The following is a 20898-nucleotide window of genomic DNA, read 5'->3' on the forward strand; positions in this document are numbered from 1 at the left end:
CTTATGTCCTTAAAACATAACTCGTAAGTGCAAACTTTTTTTTAAAATTATTTTGAAGATTTTGTTTAGCTTTTGCTTAGTTCTTTTTTTTTCATTGTGGTGATATTTATATTCATGCTTATATGATTGTATGTAAATGAATGACAAGCTTTATCATGATGCCTTCTTACATGAATGCCAGTTGTTCTTAGAGTAAATAAATAATAACTTAATTACTCTCTCAAGATTTCAGTTAACAATCGTGTTTTATCTTTATTGCAACATTTCATCTAAAACACCAATTTACTAAAAAAAGTTCAAATTTTATATTTTAGAAAATTTGTATGTGCGAAACTTTTATGATATGCAACAAAAACCTGAATTTTGTACAAATATTTTAATTAAAATTATAATTTCTTGTCATAGAAGATAAAATAATACAGAAATCAACAGTTAGAAACGGAAATAAAATGTTGATTAAAGAACACATTAATTGCTAAGCCATAAACAAAAATATACTAACTTGAAAGATTTTTCTTAAATTTAACAAATTTTTGGTATTGTGCATGTAGCGACCTCTAATCAAATTAATAAAGTCAACATTTATAAATGTTTCAATAGTTTTCTGTCATAGCAAAGAAACTTCTTCTACTTTTATGAAATGTTATTTGTACGAGACGACGTTAGCAGAAAATGTTTCGTCTCTTTCTGTTTATCAGCCAATGTTGTATCAGTCATTGAAAAAATTATTTTTTTGCATCTAAAGTGCAGGAAATTATTATAAAAATAATTTTTATTACACAAACAAGTTGCGATAATCACATTTAGTAAGTTAATATTTATTAGTAGTTATTATGTACCTTTGTTATTTTTTTAAAAATAATTTTCTTCTTTAATTGATGTTTATCACTTTCTGCAAAAGGCCAATAGACTTGTTGATCTACAACATTTAGACGACCAGCTTATTTTAGTTTCAGTTTCTTTGAATTGAAATGGGCATTTTTAAGGGAAATGGAACAAATAATTAGCTGTATATACAAGTGGCATCGATGAATATTCTTTTAGAGAAACCTTTCACTCTTTGTGTGAGAGTACTTTTAAAATAATGATCCATTTAACTAAGAGGGAATTTTATACCTGTCCTGTATTCCGTGTGGGGCAGGATAAGGAATCTTAACTAAATCTACTATAGAATCAGGCTGTTGTGTGTGAAACAGGAGATGATTGTTCACAGATGGTGGTTATTGGGGAATGATGGAAGAAGAAGACAAATTTCCTGAAGCTGCACTCGGCAGGTGAGATCTCTCATAATATTATATGTCTTATTTAAGTAACTGAAATTATGTTACTCTTTTAAGTCCTTCTTGACAATATTTATAAGTAAAATTACATGATTTTTCATTGTGTTTTTAAACAGATCCATTTGCCTTAATCTTCCTGAGCAAGTTCCGAAACTCGTAACTTTCTTAAACCCCCTGTCAGTCGACATACACCACATAGTTGCTGTTGCTTTCTTTGTGGAATTCTTGTCCCAGTGTTACAAGGGATGCAAGAGCTTAACTAAACCCCTCATGAACAGCCTCCTGGAAGGCTGGTGGATTCCTCTTCCATCGTACGCCTGCTGTGCATCTCTGGTCTTGGAAATATTTCAATGCTTGATAAGGAACAGGTAAGTTCTTCCGTTTAAAAAAAATATGATATAAATTATTGTATTTTCAGTAATTATAAATTATGTCGATTTCGAATACTTTCTATGCCATGCTCTACCATATGGCATGGTTATTTTATATTATAATCAATAAGGAGACAAATAAGAGAACAACATGTGCATTATAACAACAAGCTGCTGTATGTTCCTTATCATTGTGGATAAATGGAAAAGTGTAGAGTTTAATGAAAAAAACTTTCATAACTAACAACATGTGCATTATAACAACAAGCTGCTGTATGTTCCTTATCATTCTAATTGGTATCTTTTTTACAAAGAAGAAAATTGTAAAATGTAATAAACTAATTTTCATAACATGTGCATTATAACAACTAGCTGTGCTGCTGTATAAGCCTTATCATTGTTATTAAGTAGAAAAGTGTAGAGTGCAATAAACTAAATAACTGTTGATCTCATGATTGAATTTTCATCTTTATATACAATTTTAATAATTTAAAAAACTGAAATCAATGCTTATAAATAAAAACAGCTGTTACAAAAAAAAGTTTCAGACAAATTCTGATTTCAAAATTATTTATTATCACATTTTAAACTATATCATATTCAACGACAAATAAGTTTATATGAGTAGACTAGTTTCTAAGTGTTAAAATTACAAAAGGTCCAATATTTAAATTTAAATTTTTGAAAAAATTTGGACACATTTAGATTTGTTATTTAACATGATATAGTATAAAATGATGGAAAAAAATTTCTACTTAGCAATACAGTTATTTTTCTACCATTGATAAATTAATTATTAAAAAAGTATCTATATTTATAATAAGTTAAAACTCTTTAAGATCGTTGGAATCTTATCACTTCTTTAAAGCTTTGGAATTTTTGAGTTTTATAATAGTGTTCATAATATTTTGATTTGCTTAAATTAAATTATTTCAAAAGATATGGTATAATAGGTAAAAAGTGTAATTAATATCCAGGTATACTTTTAACCAGTTTTTTTACTAACTTATTCTGACCACATTTTCCTAATTGCAGCTATTTTCTCATTCTGATAATTTAAAGAATTAAAATAAGTTCCTAAAAAATTCTATTCACTCAAAAAAAGTGTATGTTTTGTTAAGATTATCATTAGGCTATCATTAAGATTATAACTTAATTCTCACAAATTGAATCATTAGAACAAAAATTCTATTTTTATTTTGCTCTCAGTTCATTATTAACATGGTCTCAATACATAATCACATTACTATATTTGTAGATAGAGAGATACTCAACCACCATCTTGTCAGCCATGATGACAGGAATGGATGAAAGGGAAGATCCAGGATATCGCATCACACTCGAGGCAATGAGTGGCCTGTCAGCCATCCTCGCACAAGTGGCTGAGGAAGATGTCAGAAACATACTCATCAATATTGCACTAAGGATTAAACCTATGTTCGACAAGGTTTGACTCTAATATTCTAAAATCTAAATTTGTGCATCGACATTTTTCTACTTAACTATAAATCACGAAGCTATTGTTAAAGGTTTACATCAATAACTTTGATAAGAAATACATTAAAACGAATACTTAAAATTTGTGCAATTTACAAGTTATTGCTATAAAGCAGCGTTGGCTCAGAGGACAGAGTGTTTGCATTCCAATTAAGTTAACCTGGTTCGAATCTCAGCGATGGCTGGTCGATACGAATTTCGCATCCGGCTCGCACCGATCACAGTGCTGGCTTGGAATATCCTCAATGGTAGACACATCATGGGTTAGAGTCCCCTTGCCATCAGGCTAACCGTGGGAGGTTCTTGAAGTCTTCCCCTCTATTTAATGCAAATGTGGGTTCGTTCCATCAAAAAAGTCCTCCTGGAGGGCTGATTTCTCCCAATACTTGATCCAGCAGTTTCCTTGTCTTTTTGATCGGGTTCAAAATTACAAGACCACGGAGTTGAGCATTAGTAGTTGTAAACCAAAAAAATTAGGTTAGCTGTTCGATGACAGTTATAATATAAAATAAAAAGTTATTGCTATGAGCCAAGATAGCTTTGGGAATAATGCACTTGTTGTCCACAAATTACCAACAGATTCAAATCCTATAGTAATGACTGATCAATTTTTATGTTACTTTCAGCTGCCCATTAGATGGAATGTTTCTTTCTCTAGGTAATGCAAATGCAAAAAAATTCAAGTTTAAAGTGAAACTAAAAGTTTAACTCTCAAAACAAAAAGTTTCAAGTTCATATGCCAATGCTTAAATGAGGAGTTCTTTTATCTTCTAAGTCTCATTCAAATTAATTTACATGGCTCTGAAGTTGAACGTTTATGTTGTCACAAATCAGATATGGATCAGCTGTTCATCACATTTGATAAAATAAAATCGAAAGTGCTGCTGTAAACTAATTTGCAACCCACAAACTACTCTTATATGCTTTTATATCCTTGAAAACAAATTTTTAACAGTTTCAAAAATAACACAGTTTTTGAAAGGAAACTTATGTTTTTAAATGACAGTGAGGCTATGCTATTAAAAATTTAACGATACTTATCAATAATTAACTTACTATAACTTAAACTATACTATAAAAAAAAAAGTTGAACCATCAATTTTCCAGGCTAGTGCACATATTCTAAAATTCAAAGATAAGCTTTCATTTCAAAACAATAACAAAAATTTTATTTCTTTACATTACACATTAGGCATACATCTGCCTTCTTTTGATTCTTAAAACAATCTATGTTCTGTTAACATTATAAGAATGCCATCTAATGGCTCTGAATAGCATTTTATTATAAGATGCCATCTAGTGGCTTATAATTTGTCAGATTCTACACATATTACCAACCTTAACACTATATTGAGGCAAATTTATGTTTAAAATAGTTATGAAGTTGATTGTATTGTTGCTAAGAAAATGAACTTGTAGTGAAAGGTGATCTTCAACGCAAATGTAGCATTAATACACTCAAATCCCGATTTAGTGAAATCCGAAATAGTGTAAATTTCAATGTAACGAATATTTTCTGAATCCCCATATGAATCTCCGTAGAAACAATGAATTAAAAATACTGATATTACGGAATTGGTAATCCGATTTAACGAAAGTGAAGATAAGCAACAATTCTCATTTTCTCCTCTGATCAAAACACTTTTTCATTCTTCAAAAGTACACAATCAGGGTTTTTTAAAAATTTTAATGTTATATATGTATTAACTATAAATGTGTATTTATATATTATGCAAAAAATTAATTTGCAGAGTGTTAATTATGGTTAAATATTAAAAACAATTGAAATAAATTCAGAAAATAAGATTGTAAATATACCTGAAAACTATTTTTTTTTTCAACTTAACCAACAAAGTATGCATTGAAATGAAACCAAAGGACGAAAATGATTTTCGTTTGTGAATGGTGTTCTACCCACCCTCTGCAGAAAAATTTCTCTTTCAGGTCTTAATGTGATGCTTGTGGTCATTTGTGACTCATGATCAGCTTTTAACATGAAAGAAATGAAATCAGATAGTAATATTACATTCTATGAATGGAAGCTCTTGGGGTGGTCAGCAGTGAGTCTTCTCTTGTCAGAAAAGATGATAAAATAAGATTTTTTACATTATTTGAAATCCAATAATAAATGGAGAAAATAAGGTTGAAATTTGGCCAAAAAAAAAATCGTTTTACAGGGCTTTATTGCTTCAGAGAATATCGTAATATTGAGAGGAGCATGTCATTAATTCATATGCAAGTTTGTCGGGACCACGAAACATAATCGCAATAAAAGGAATTATTCTTGTATCGGATATCAGAGTAGCAGAAGTTCACTGTATATTATTCCGTATGTTTCAATGAATGTTATTTAATTAGATTATATTTATTCATCATTCTTTAAATCACTTCACTCCAACACCCATCCTCTACAAAATTATAAAACGTTCAAAAATAAAAGAATTAAATTTACTGTGATTCAATGAATTCATGAGAAAATATATATAACATGAAACATATGGTTTGTACATATAGTTTGTCTGAAGTAAGAACTCACCTAGCCATTAGTCTGAACCCCCGTGGCTATGGTTATGAGATATAACTATTTCAAGTAAGTGTGTGGGGTCGCTGTTTAGAGCAGGTTTTGGCGCAGATCGGCGAGAGAAAAGGAATCTTTTTCTTCGGTCTATTGAGAGTGAAGAGAAGGAATGAAATGTGTTATTCTAGTTTCCATAGCCTCAAACTTTGTGGTGGGAGGAGTTCTTACCGTAGACAAACTATATTTTATGTGTCACTATGCAAGACTTTTCATATCCAGACATTTCTGTTTATTCTTTTTATTTATTCCGTCACTTTTAAATGCTTTTGTGTGCTGTTATTAATATATTAAAATGCATTACAGGAAAAACCTTTAGTCAGAGCTGCAGCGTTTACTCTTTTTGGTAATTTGTCCGAATTTGCGAATGGTCCTTCAAAAGAACAGTTTGTGAAGCAGGTGCAGAAAAATTTTGTCATTTTCATGCTTCTCTTAAATGACGAAGATAAAAATTTTATTAAGGTAAATATATACTCCCTCGTTGAATATAAAAAATTGATAAACTTTATTTATTTTTTTCACTCGATGTTATCAATAGGTTAATGAGTTTTATGCGTTTTTAAAAAAATATCTGTACATTTTGAATGCTTTGAAAAACAGTATCTGTGTTTTTAATCAACAAAATATTTTTATTGTCTTTATATTCTATAACTTAATGACTAGTGCTAATAACTAGCTTGTTTTTTAAGCGTGGTCTAGGAGTCACTCACAGTACCCTTGCAACATTTCTTTTAAATAAAGGTATAATCATTCATTTTGGGGATGCTTTACATGCTCATTTAACTTATAGTCAATCATTTATCTTCAAAAAAATAGTTAAACTGTTTAATTTTTCTAAAATTTAAAAAAAAAAAAGATAAATTTCACTATTTTTAAATCCATAAGGTTTTTTTATTTTAACATATTTTCAAAAAATATTTTTTTACTTAGTGCTTACAATATTCATCTTCACAATTGATTACAATACAATACAGTGCTTACAATATTCATCTTAACAACATTCATTTGTTGATCTATCAATTAAAACATTTTTTATAAATTTTTTTGTAAAAAAGTTTTAAAAAAAAAGGTTAAAAATTCCTGTTAGGTATATATAACATGCTGTAAAAATTATAATACCTCTTAAAATGCTTATTCCATGCACAGATTAAATATATGTATTATACTTAAGATAAAAAAAGTTTACTTCAAAACTTTATCTAAAATAGAAAAAATTCCTTAAAGATTTAATTTAGATTAAGACATATAATTATCATCTATTAGAAAAGGCACTTTAAAGTCTGTCTTCTGAACAAGTTTCTGTTTTAGGGCAATCTAAAATCTTTCATAACTTTTTAAAAAATGTAGATAGAGGATTTTTTTCGGTTCATTTGAAATAGTTTGAAGTTTTGTTATAAGCAATAAAAAATATCGATATTTTGGAAATTTTTTGTGTACTGTAATCCCTTAAACCCTGGAAATTCCAACTATGTACATAGAAGATCATTAATTTGGAGGTTACTAAGGGTATATTTTTTTTTAAACTTTGGGTTGGTTTAAGTTTTTTTTTTAAAACTAATTAAAGTTTTTTTTAAAAATTAACTACTAATCAACTCGATTAGTAGTTAATTTTAATTAGTGATTAAAAGTACTAATTTAAAGTTAATATTTAAAGAAAATTTATATGTTTCCATGGTATGAAAAGGTAACTATATTTTGGCAACACGTTGTAAAAAAATTAGTTTTAAATTTTTTGTGTCACTTTAGAAATATTTAGCTAATTTCTCTAGCATATAGTCTATTGAGCTTACATGTTTTGACCTGTAATAAAAACAGAATAATTTTAAAAATTTATAAATTACCATTACTAAATAGAATAAGATCCATAATGGACTGATCTTTAATTCAAAGTTCCCAGCAGATCACCGAAATCAAGCATCAATGGCTACGTTGGGTGACCTCTTAGATTAGCCTACGAAAATGACTGAGGGTGTGCAGTATCGGCCCTCATTAAATTATTCTATTTTAAAGTACTCGACTTCAGGCACAGGACATCTGGTTATCAAAGAGAAAAAGTCATGTTCTTTGCACACTATCAGTATTGTGATAGCATATATGCATCCTCAGGGATATTTCTATTGCCAATAGCACATTGTGCAGCTCTAATGTTAATAGTAAATTATCTTTCAAGCTCTATTATTAAGACTAAATACATGGTATCTGCACATCTGAAAAATCATGGAAAGTTATGGACAAAATTTTGTATTGAAAAATTTGTCATGAAATGCCATAATTTTAACTATTTTTTTTAAAAACAATCATGGATTTAGGTCGCAGACAAATCTCATTTTTAAAATGGAATTTACCTCCCCAATTTCACAATTTTTCAAATATCTGAATTTGTTACAAAATCTCCACTCACAGTCGTATTTTATTAAAATATAAAATGTTCTTATGGGGCTTTTTAAAAATTTTATTGTTCTTTCCAAAAATGAGCGAAAGAACATCATTTATAGAGCTAATTATATTTTAAACTTTTGTGATTTCAGAATTTTTGTTATTATTTATTTTTATTTTATAAATTTAAAATTCTAGCTGAAGCAAGCCAGTCATTGGCGAATTTTTTTTCATTCTCAAATGAGAACAGAAAAATCAGAATTTCTTCCTTTACCGATGAACAAAAAAAGTATCTTTAGACTATAATTCTGCGGGGAAAATAAACATCTTAAAAATTCTGCAGAAAAGGAAATAAAAATTCCCAAAAGAAAAATCCTTTTTCTTTTCTGCAAGAATTCAATAGTGCTCTACGACAATGTCGTCATTTTGCCCATAATTTTGTCAGGGGGCTTTTAGAGTGGTTAGCAATGCTATACAGTGGTGAAAGGCTGATGCTACGTGCTTGAGCAGATGAAGGAGAATTATTAAATTTGTTGTTGTGATTTCTTTCCGGAAAAAATAGTAACTTCGGTAAGTCATAGAAATTTCTGGCATTAGTCATGGAGAGTCATAAAAAGTCATGGATTTGAAAATCTAAAATTTAGCAGATACCCTTTAAATAAAATAGTTAATAATTTTTACAAATTATTTTCTGATTGAAATTATGTTTGGGTAAATGAGTGTTATAATTGTGTGTAAGAATTCTCACATCATTTTTGAGGCAAACTGTTAAAAGTTATTCACTTACATATTAATCACAGTGCTTTATTTTTGCAGTCTTGCAAGTATGGTTTGAGGTTGATGGGACCTACTTTAGAATGTGAAGAATTGAATTCTATGTTCCAAAAGTATTTACTTGAAGATTCTCACCTGAATTATGGAGAATTTGTTAATGGAGTTACAAAAACAGTGGTAATGTCTCTATGTCTTAATCATTGTCATTTATTTTTGAAAAAAATGTGTATAAAGCATGATAAACTCAACCGTTGCTTTCGCAACAACAAAACAACCAACCTTTTTTTGTATCATGATATAAACTGAAATGATAATTATTTTGTCATGATTGAAAAGCTAATTTGATTTTGTTTTTTGCAAAATTCTTTTTTTTTAAATATTTTTTCAGACATTTATTTATTTTTTCATTTAATTTTGTGATGCTACTTTTAAAGGGGAACTTTTTATATGAAAATAAAAGTAGGAATGTGGCATGACTTTACTATATGTAAGTAATGTGCTCTAATTTGCATTTGGTAATTTATCAATAGATTACTCTTCTTATGTTATAGTCTTGGTTATTTAAATAAAAAACACAAATCGATAAAATGTTATTTAATAGCAGCTGTACACGTTTTCTAAAAGCAGGGTTGCCACAGGCGACTATTTGCTACTATTTTCAATCTTAGGCGACTATGGCGACTTTTTTTTGCCTGAAAAGGCTAAAAAAAAAGCAACTATTTTCAAGAATAGGCGACTATTAGGAGACTTTTTTACTCTTAGCGAAGTTTTTTCGCATAAATGAACGTTACTTTTCAGAATGTTAAGAAAAGAAAGCAAACTTTTATACAATTATTTATGTCCAAAAATTTAAATTTCCATTAGATTTAATAAAGTATACTTGTTATTTTTTCTCTCCGAGGGGCAGTTTTGTTATTTTTAATTGTTTTTTTCCTTATATTAACATTCATATTTTATTGTAAATCGACTTTTATTTAGGTACCCATTTTCTAAGATGTATACATTTTTATATTTGTGCAAAACTTTTTTGTACAAATATAAAAAGGTATACATTTAGAATTGGAGCATAGATAGGACTGGGCAATAAATCGATGTATCGCAAAATATCGATTTAACGCATATATCGGTAGGCCGATGTAGTGACTTCCGTTTTAGGTGATGCATCAGAAATTTTATTTAAACAGCTGCAATAAGGCTACAATCGCGGTTTAACTATTTAATATGCAAGGATCCTTGACTTGGCTAGCGCTGTTACCGCACTGACAAAGACGATTTTAATTTCGTCTTGCTGCAGAGATGTAGATAGCGTTTTGATATAAAGATGATGTTAGTTTCGTGATGTTGATTGACGAAGAGCGAATTGAATCCCAGTTTCGTGCGAGGATCAGCGTTGTTATGTAGAACGCAATGCACAGTTTCTTTATGTCCATTTTTGTCTTTTAGATTTTACGTTTTTTGAAGATTATTGTCAATGGGACTCAAGTCATTTTGCAATTGTTGTGCATTTTATTTTGTCAGAAATAATTGTCAGGTTCTTTATAAATTATTTTCAGTCAGACTTACCATCAGATATACCATTTTTTTTCTGTCTGGGTTTAACGATTCTTATCAATTATTTTTAGTAGACCTACGGTTACTTTGCGATTGCTGCACAATCGCTGTTATCTTAAATTTTCGTTCTGAACTCAATAGATCAGGTTAGCCACCCACCTTGAAAACCTGGAATTATCAGGGAATTTTTTTTATACTGGAAAAATCAGGGAAATATGGATGAAAACCTGGAAATTTTAAATAAAAGCTGGAAATTTTTTCTTGTATATTTTTTTAATTTAACTAATTTAAATTATTTGCTAATTTTCTTAATTTAAATTTTCTCATTCATTATACCCACATTTTTTAGACGGAAATGTATCTCCAAACAGTTAAAATATCATCAACTTACTTTGCTTTCATCAAAATTTGCTCCATTATACTAGAATACAACATAAAATTCTCCCATGGTTGCTAAGCAAATGTAGAAACCTTTGATCTCTATGCAGACTGTGGAATTTAGGAAAGGCAAACATTATGGTGGATGTGGAAGACGGGGTTAGGATTCGGTTTTTAAATTCTGTCCATGGGTTTCTTCACACAATGATTCAAGTTTGTTCGCAATTGAGAGTGGTAATTTTTTTCTATTTTGACAAAATGAGTCAAAATGTTTTTGTATTTTTAACTTTATTAAATTCTCTAAAAATTAGTTGGTTATAATTTAATAATAATAGATTTTATGTTGCACTTTTTTTCTGAAAGCTTTTGAACTCCCATTCAAAGAAATATGTAAATTATCTTTTCTCAGCAAACCAACCAATCACGCATTCCCCCCCCCCCATCACTAACAGCAATGTTTGTCAACAAATTGTTACAATTCTTGCATTAATGCTAATTTTTCTATTTCATTTTAACTTTTTATAGTATATTTTTTTTTTTTGAAAAAAGTTTTTTTTTTAGAACTAACTATATATTAATATCAAATTTTACGGTTTTGTTGGTAAATATTAGTTTTTTGATTCAAAATTCGAATTGTATAGTTATCACAATATCGAAAGTTCGTAAATGTTGCTTGCATTCCAGATATGATATTTCAAAACTATTCCTCTTTTTACCTAAAAAGGCTGACAGTGACTAAGGAATATATAGGAAACATATTAAATGATGTATATACATAAAATATAATTATTTTATTCATATGTGTTTAGTCAGGAGAAGGAAAACGAAACTTAGTGTTTTAGTTCTGCACTGTACAAGATTCCAGTTGTTCAAACAAACACAATTAACTATGCTAAACTAAAAAACTGTGTGTTTAGATTGGAATTCTTTAAATGTTTTAAATTCAAATACGACAAAAAATCAAGTATAAATTTTAAGGAATTTTATCTATTTTTTTTTCTTCCATAGAGGAGTATAGAACTAAAAATTAGACAATTTTACATTTCTGACATTTATTTTTTTATACTGAATCTCTTAAAATTTCAAAATACCATTATTTAAAAATTTAACTTGAGATATTGGTTTAAGGAAAATATGATCAGTGAATTATATAAAAAGCACTGGTAAGATGAAATACAGTATAATGCAGTATACAGTACAGCTTTATATTGAAATGTAATTACAGTGATTCACAAAAGTGTTGATACACTTATGACTTTCAATGAAATAAGACTATCCATTAATTAAAATGAATGTTTCAGAATGTATATTTAATGATAAAAAATGTGTTCTTATCTTAACAAAACTGAAATATTTTAAATGACAATATGAAATATTTTAAAAACAAAGGAAAAGTTTATTTTTAAGGAATCAATCATCAAAAAGTGACAAAAACTTTATCCCACAAAAAACTCAGTCTATTAGTAAATCTAATTTTTCGTTAAATTAACAGTTAGTGGAGTTTCCTTTAGCATCTACAATAGCTTTTAAAGGTTGAAAATACATGTAACTAGTTTTTTTTTTTTTTGTTAGGTGAAATTCGTGCAGAATATTTTTTTTAAAATTTTTACAGAAACTTTTATAACACTCAATTGCAAATTTATGAATTTTTTCGCAAAATTTATAATTTTAATCTCTGATATGAAGTCCTTCTTTTAAGCATTTTATCACATATTGCACAGTTCAATTGAATACAGTAAACTAATTTTATATATTCATTACTGATTTACCTCTTATGAAGACAAATAATCAAATTTGGTCTATTTTATTACGACCACAAGTCATTTTTAAATGATAATATTTTATTTTATCATTTAAAATTTAAATATAGTTCTGCTATTATAGGTTTGATACTAAATTGCTAATAAAGATATAAAAAATTAAATGAAAAATAATTAAATAAAAAAAGCAATTGACGATAATTTTAATTCTGAGATCCAAAACATTTAAATGTACGATGACTTTCGTGGGGTAACATTTTTGTTACTATTTGATTAAAAAATTAACTTTTGCTTTGTTTTTAAAATATTCCATGCAGTTTTGCTAAGAATAGATTATACATCTTATTATCAAATACCCATTGTGAAATATTCATTTTAATTATTGAATTTTTATTTCCTATTTCAATATAAATTATAAGTGAGTGAGCACTTTTGGGAGCCACTGTAATTATTAAAAATTATTGATATATAATCACCTGAAGCGGTTTTCTTTTCCCTAATGAAAATATATTAAACAATACTTATCCAAGGTTTTATTGGTTATTCTGATTTTGTCATTTTGTAGGTACACTTTGAGCAAACACTACTTAAAGTAACACATTAAATTCAATAAAAACAATTAAAATTATTCTATAAAAACAATATATTCTGCAAGCTAAACATATTATTTTCTCCATGTCTTAATTTTTTAAAAATTAATGTTGTACCAGAACATCAAAAAATAATAAAAAAATTATCTTGTAAAAAAAATAAAAAAAATTTTAAGATATGTTTAAAAAAAATGACATTTTGAATGAGATATTTTATAATACAGACACTTTTCTTGTACACATCCTACACTTTATAAGAAAAAAGGGAAAAAACACAAACCTGGAAAAATCAGGGAAATTTGAAATCTGTTTTGAGTGGCCACCCTGCTCGATTATATTCTTAAAATACCAGTAGAAATAACCAGTTCACTAATCGGATTTCACTTAAATCGCTCAAACTTAACTACATAATTGTATGTTATAACCAAAGACATACACGCGACAAACTAACATTTTAGCACTAATGAGGCTAAGACAGAAACGTTTTGCTTTTTCATTAAAAGCTTTCTCTTCTTTCTTTTCGAAATCATTTTACATACATTACTTAAATTAAACATACATTCATGAATATATTTTTACTACGTTTTTATCAACTCGCTTTTGTCTGTGAGAATATAATCTTGCAATTAAATGTTCAATATATTTCCGACTAACTAGAGTGCTGGAGCTTTTCTCAGGATAGCAATAGAAGATTTGATTGTTTCTTAATCGCAACAGCTATAATTTACCTTCAATTGAAATTTATTGTGTGATTATTTCCCAACTAGTTAGAGTTATCAAATTTCATGTGGAATTATGTGCTCGATGTAAATTAAGTTATAATAGCTTCTTAAAGGGTGAAAACAAAATATATCACCGTTTAAAATCAAAATTTCGACCACTTTTTGACGTAAAAAATTAAACATGAAACTGTAAAAGGAAAAAATAAAATGCTTAAAACTACGTTTTGCATGAAGATTAAAAAGGAGAGAATAGTTTTATGTTTGTCAGATGTAGCACGCGAAACGTACATTATTATTGGTATAGGCCTCCATATACATCACCGAAAAGCTCCTTGTTTTTCAACAATACTGTTACTTATTCTTATCAAACACAAAAACGTACTTTCTCTGAATAAACATACCTTTTTCTCCGACGGATTCGGATTTCTGACTCTCAATCTGGAAAATATGGTCCTTATAGTTTAGAACTATTCGACAGATATTTCTCAGATTTTGTATATCTAACTATTAAAAATTTGACTTTAATTAAATAAAAAATAATAGATGTTTACTTAAAGTTATTTTTCGCATTAAATTGTCTTCGGATAAACGAATTTTATAATAGTGTGCAGAATTTTTTTTTGGTTTGCTTTAAAAGTTCTCGAGCTGAGGGCGAAATACGCAAAAAATAAAATTCACTTTAAGAGATCTAAATTTAAGACCGCTCTCCTGACGAAACTGAGGACAATATTTCTCAGATTATGGCTGCTCCCTGTATTTTGGGGCTCAGAAATACGAATCCGTCGGAGGGGAGTATGTTTTTTCGGAAAAGTAAGTTTTTTTTGTCTGATTTCGTTACTTAAAATATCGTTTGCACTAATTAATTAGCACATTTGAAGTCACCCCCTTGAACTATTTAGATTGAGTCCTAAAACTTGAAGATCCGATCATTAGATCAAAAGTTATTCAGGATGGTCCGCTTTTTATTTCGCACAGTGTGCATTTCTGCATAGTGAATTTCAAGCACTGAAACTTATTAATAAATTATATATTGCTTATGCTGCACGTACCGATGTGCAACATATGCAATAAATTCAAAACATAAGTCTGAGTTAATTCTTTACAAAATATGTTTTCTAAACTTTTTTAGATTAGACTTCAAGAGTTTGATTACTGTGTTTTTGTTACAGAATTTCTGTCATTAAAACGCATCAAGAAATTAAAAAAAAAATGTCTATAAAAATTGGTATCTTTGGGATAACTTTAAAGCGCTAAGATTAAAAAATAAGTTGCGCGCCTTTATAATTGCGAAAGATTTTCATGGAATTTTGGTGTTCCACAGAATTAGGGAAGCACATGCAATTAATTCAAAACCTTAAGTAAGAGTTCCTTTTTTTTTTTTGAAACATGTTTTTCAATCAAATTTCAACATGTTTTATTTTTCAAACTTTCTTAGACTAGACATTAGGAGTTTGATTACTATCTATTCGCTAGAGTTGCAATTACTGAAATGTATCTACAAAAAATAAATGTATATAAACGTTATTATCTTTGAGACTTTAGAAAGCTATAATCAAAAAATATGTCATGCGCTGGCTCATTATTTATGACTTGAACCACTAAAATATTTTCGTGTTTAGTGGAATTACATTTTGATGTGCAGAACATGAAATCAATTGTAAGTCGAAATAATAGTTGATTGTTTTAGAGATGGTGAGTTTTTACGCATACTCGCGAATTTTCTTGTCTCTTCGTTACTGTCAAAATGACCAGATTGGTTCAAGAACTTTTTCTAATTACCCTTAATTTAAATAAAAGAAATTCTTTCTTTACTATTACGTAACTATTCGCCAGTATTTTGAATGATTTTATGGTACTTAGTACTGTATAATGACAATAAATATTCTGTGATGTATGCGTGGTTGTACCTTCCTTATATTCTTTCAGATAAGAGCTCTCTAAGATAGAATGTTTTTTATGTAGTTGTACTTTTTTTATTAAAACTTTTGGCAAAAGCCCTATTTTATAACAGTATGTTGGAGGGGAAGGGGGCTCAAATAATATTTTTTTTTCAAAACTCAGTATGTTTGATTCCAAACTTTGAATCATTAACTGATGATGTAATGACTACGACTAATATTAAAACTAATAGCTGAATGTAGTTAGACTGGAAAATAACCACTCACCACAAGGCGAGTCAACAAAAAAAGTGGCGACTTAAATTAGATAAATAATTGGCCACTTTTTCCCATCTTTTTTTTAATTGTTTGATGTTAAAAGTATAGAAAACATCAGTGCAGAAAGACTCTGGAAATCAGAATTTTCATTAAAATGTCATATGTCTCCATTAGAAGCTTTATTTCCTTAAGAATCCATCAATTTGTGATAGAAAAATTCGTGTGGAAGGAGAGTCATTAACAATTGACAACTTTATCAATTCGCATTTACATTAAACGTATTTTGCCTCCTTAAATAGTTTTAATTACATTTGTTTAAAGTCGGTATGTTTAACTAAATTTTGCCACATATTTATATGAAAAATTTGTCGTATATTTATATTATTGAATTAACTTTTTATATTCGTCGATTAATCATTATAAAATGAGTTTTTTTTTTTTTTTTTCAAAAATCAATCCCAACAAAAAAAAGAAGCTAAAAAACGGCGATTAAATGAAGAAAAAAATTATATATATCGGTCACAAATTCTTCAGGTTTAATTAAAAAGTGGCTACTAAGTTATAAGAGTCTACAGACCACTGGCTACAAACTGAAAATTTCAAGTTTGAATGTAATTAACAATTCCAATCAAATTTTTTAGCCTTTGACTTCGTGGGCTATGCTTCTAAAACGTTTATGAATTACGTGGTTGAAACTGAACAACTAGTTGGACAAGAATACGAACTATGTTTTTTCTAATGTTTGTAGAAAATAAAATTATTAGGTTAACTGGACTCTTTCAGATTCTTTTAGATTAGATTGCGATTTATACACAATGGGTGTAATCTAAATCCCAAGTTCAATTGACACATTCGTGACGAATATGTTTTTTATTAAAGTAAAATAGAAGCTAATGTCTTTCAAAACGCTACATAAAAATGAATTACAATACATCATTCAAACTTGTTTTTTTGTTAGGTAGGATTCTGCCTAACAAAATGCGAGTGTTTATGCGAGTTCTGAATCTTCAATTGTGGTTTCCGCGAGTCTATATATTACTCATTTAAATGCCCATCTTTCAACATAGAATGAGATGATAAAGAAGTTTCACTTGATTTTCGCAAGATTGCTTAACCACATCACTGCATAAACATTCACCAGCACACCTGTTATTCAAATCGTAAATCACTTTAGATTAAACGTCTCTAGAATTTGAATTGTATTGTACCCGTGTCCATTTACAGGGAATAATTTTTGACAAATGTCAATTAAGATTTTAGTCAAATTAATGTTATTTGTTCATGACTAACAACTGTAGTATTGTTACATCATATTTTACAATTAGAGTTTGAAATCCAGTGAATGTCGGCCTTTACATAGTCATAATGTCCAAAACATTAATTTTCAGTTAATGTTAAATCTCAACAGTGTAAGAATCTAGGATAATTAAGAAATATTTAGAATATTCAGCAAATGTGACTACATGAATGTTGACATTCGTTAATTTAGAATTTTCAGTGATACATATATAACATTTGAAAGTCGTATCTTTTTATGAAGAATAAGATAACGAGTTTTAAGAACACGCGTACTGATAAGAACGTATAATAAATACATATAATAATAATACAATGTATTGTAATGAGCTTGAAATTATAAAAAGTTGCTTAAATATATGTTCAATTATGCAACTGTTTAGACGTAAGTTTAAAAAAAAATTATTCTAAATATAATGATTTAACATTTTAAAAAATGTAAAATAGTTATATTTATAAATATATATACATAGTTGGCATTTACCTATCGTCTCACCGACCATTTTCGCCAAATCTGAAAATGAATTCGGACGTGGTTCAAATTCAAATATTTTATAATTTTTTGCATGTAATAAGTTATATTTGTATTTTGTCTATTTCTTTATGATTATCTGCTATGTAAAAATAAATTTGAAGATACCAAAATAATTTAGGCGTAGTGTTGGCGAAAATGGTGGGCTGGATGATACGTAGATACATTTTTCTAAAGGTGGAATAAAAAATATTTGCTTAATTTGTCCCTATATTTGAATTTTTCTTTTAAATCTAAGAATAATCACTTCTTGTTGGGAATTTCGATGATGGGGGAAAAAAATAATAATCTTTATTTTAAGATGATGAGGCGAGAGAATCTCTTTAGTTCAAAAATGGTTCAACTTCGAAACCAATTTTTTTCAGACTTAGTTCTCTATTATCGATGCTAATTTGAAATATTTATTAGTTAGAAAATAAAACTTACTTTCTATTGATGCATACTTTCTATTGTCTGTATTAAATTTTAATTGTTTATTCCAGGAGCGGTAAACTACTTAAAGGTGATGAACTTTTGATTGTAAATGGAGTTAGTTTAGAACAAGCAAGGCAACTGCTACGTATACTTGAAGAAGAAATGCATTTACTTTTAGCATGAGAGGTATGTTCTTCTATTTAATTCTTGAATAGGTTGAAATAGTTTTTTTGTTTACGTGCTGTAGTATAGGGTTTTGAAAATGTCTTTGTTTTATCCTTGTTTAAATATGTATGTGTACCTTTTTGAATTTATTTTCGACAATATAATTAGTTGGCCACTAAGTTCCCGTCGAATCTCATAAAAAATCTTTAGAAGTTAATGGTTTGGAAGCATAGCGTTTTTTTTTTTTTTTTTGTAGTTGTTGCCAGTTTCCTTGTTGTTTGAGTTGAATTTTAGTGCAACACTTCGTTTAATCCCTCTTCATCGAAATCGTCGGGACGCCCAAAACAAACTTCGATTTTTTAAACTTAGCATACCAATCACGAGCGGTTCTTTCAGCAATGCCACAAGCACCTTAGGCGAACTTAACCTTGATTAAAAACAATAGAGATGTCAAAAATGCTCGTTTTTCTCAACTTGAGATTCTATCTTAAAATTAACATAGATTAACTCAAAACATCATTTTTTTTTAAATGATTATCGGAAACACTATGACAAAAACATTTAATGACATGCGAAATGTTAAAAAATAAGCAAACAAACCTGGTGGGAATTTAGTTGCTAACCCAATATTAGGTTGTTGTTTTAGTTCATTTATGTCGCACTAGAGCTGCACAATGGGACATCACAATTTTGATCCTCTGCAGAGGGGATCACAATATTAGGACAGTCGTTTTAGAATATCGTGTGCTTATGCATTTTCCTGATTGATAAGTTATTTCTGCTTGCAAAAAAGTATTTTTTTTATCGATCCATAATACTTACTCCCAATTAAGGGTCATATGCTTTTTGAGTATTAAGGTACATCAGCAACTTCTGGTATGGACCTGCTATCTTTTCTCCCTAATATCTTATTTCTATTTGCAGGTTAAGATTAAATGTACCATAAGCTTTCTTTAACTTGCTAGTAGAAACAAGGTTTTAGAGAGAAAATCTATCAGGATCATGCCAAAATTTGCTTAAGAAATTTAACGCTAAAAAACAAATGGCTAACAAGCTCTTGATTGGTAATGAGTACTATGAGTAAATACTTATCAAACAAGTATCCATGTTAGAAGCATCCCAGTCATGTTTTCTCTCTCTCTCTTTATTAATATTGTCATATAGTTAACTACACTCTTTTTTTTTTAAATCTATTTACTCATTGTTCGTGTTTGGCAAAGTATTGCTATTTCAGACTGCTGTTATGCTTATTGATAATCAAGAAATATAATTTTTTTAAAGTTTTATTCGAAGATTATTCTTCGTAAGCTCTGATTTTAGTCATTTTGAGGTTTGCTCGTAATGACCTACATTTAGAAAAAATGGAGTTTAAATAAAATGGAGAGTAGTTAGTGATCTAATTTTTTAATACCTCTGTTTGGGTTAGCAAAAAACTGCAATAATTGAATGAAATTATTCGTTGATAGGTTTATGTAGGTGATAAAATCTACCTAAATTATGATTTTTTTTTTTTTTTAAAGTTAAGTAATTTTTTAAAATTATTTTGTCTGTTATAAATTCCAGACAATTTTTTTCAGCAAAATAGTACATTTAGTTTAAAAAGTTAAACTGTAGCTTTGACAAAATTAATTTCTTGATAAATTTTCAATTCTTATTTTTTTTTTTTTTTTTTTTGAAATATTAGAAGCATAAAATTATGAGCAGAGACACATTATTTTTCTAAATTTTTTTCCTAAATTTAAAAGTTCTCATTTAGGTTATGTATTAGTAATAATTTTCATATAGAATGAATATGACCAACATGTTATTTCTGTTCAAATTGTGAAATTTTCTTAACGTAGTTTTTGCAAAATGTAATAGCTTGAGAATTTTAAATATGATTATGTATATGTTGTAGGCTAATTTAAAAATCTAGCAAATCCCCTAAAAAAATGTGTAGTGAAAAACTCTACTTTTCTTACACAATTTCAGAAAAAATTCTTTTACATTCTATAACTTATATACGCTAATTAAAAATCTGACAGTTAGCAATGTTGCTGGCATTTTGCAATGTGTCACAATAATTTGCTAATTTGTCCGATATATTTTAGGCTAAGTAGAAAATGTGCCAAGAGTTCAGACTGAATTTACTTATGCTTAGGGCAATAAATCTACAATGAGCTTTCTCTGGACTTATCACAAACTGTGTGAAATAATTCAGGTTAAGTAATGAACGAATGATGTATTTTTTAACTAGCCTAAAGATATTTGAACTCACTGCAATAAGGTATCATTATGATTAGAAAATGCTGGAGATCTTTTTTTTCAATTAGCTGCAAAATGACCAGAGTTGTCTTCAAAGAGCCAGATTATGGCATATATATAACAGATTGCAAAACTGATATTTAATAATAAGTAATGACAAAAAAAAAAATTTGAAAGAACTTTTTTTAAAAAAAAAAATTTTTCTGTTAATAAAATA

At 28.4% G+C, this 20898-nt stretch overlaps 1 protein-coding gene across 3 annotated transcripts in view; it reads left to right on the plus strand.

Annotated features, from left to right (window-relative positions):
• The window catches only part of LOC122272889 (maestro heat-like repeat-containing protein family member 1), a 72684-nt gene that overhangs the window by 38077 nt on the left and 13709 nt on the right, over positions 1–20898 (plus strand). The window contains exons 1-4 of one of the 3 annotated variants that reach the window (XM_087158618.1): positions 1281–1648; positions 2910–3098; positions 6030–6185; positions 8916–9050. In XM_087158618.1, coding sequence (XP_087014744.1) covers positions 1631–1648; positions 2910–3098; positions 6030–6185; positions 8916–9050 — 498 coding nt within the window. In that variant the 5' untranslated portion in view covers positions 1281–1630. Of the gene's footprint in view, positions 1–1280; positions 1649–2909; positions 3099–6029; positions 6186–8915; positions 9051–20898 lie in introns of those variants that run through there. The other 2 variants (XM_087158619.1, XM_087158617.1) reach the window with 2 other exon arrangements.

Source organism: Parasteatoda tepidariorum, chromosome 3, assembly GCF_982258835.1.
Source record: "Parasteatoda tepidariorum strain Cologne lab strain chromosome 3, Ptep-v5.0, whole genome shotgun sequence".
Taxonomy (NCBI): Eukaryota; Metazoa; Arthropoda; class Arachnida; order Araneae; family Theridiidae; genus Parasteatoda; species Parasteatoda tepidariorum.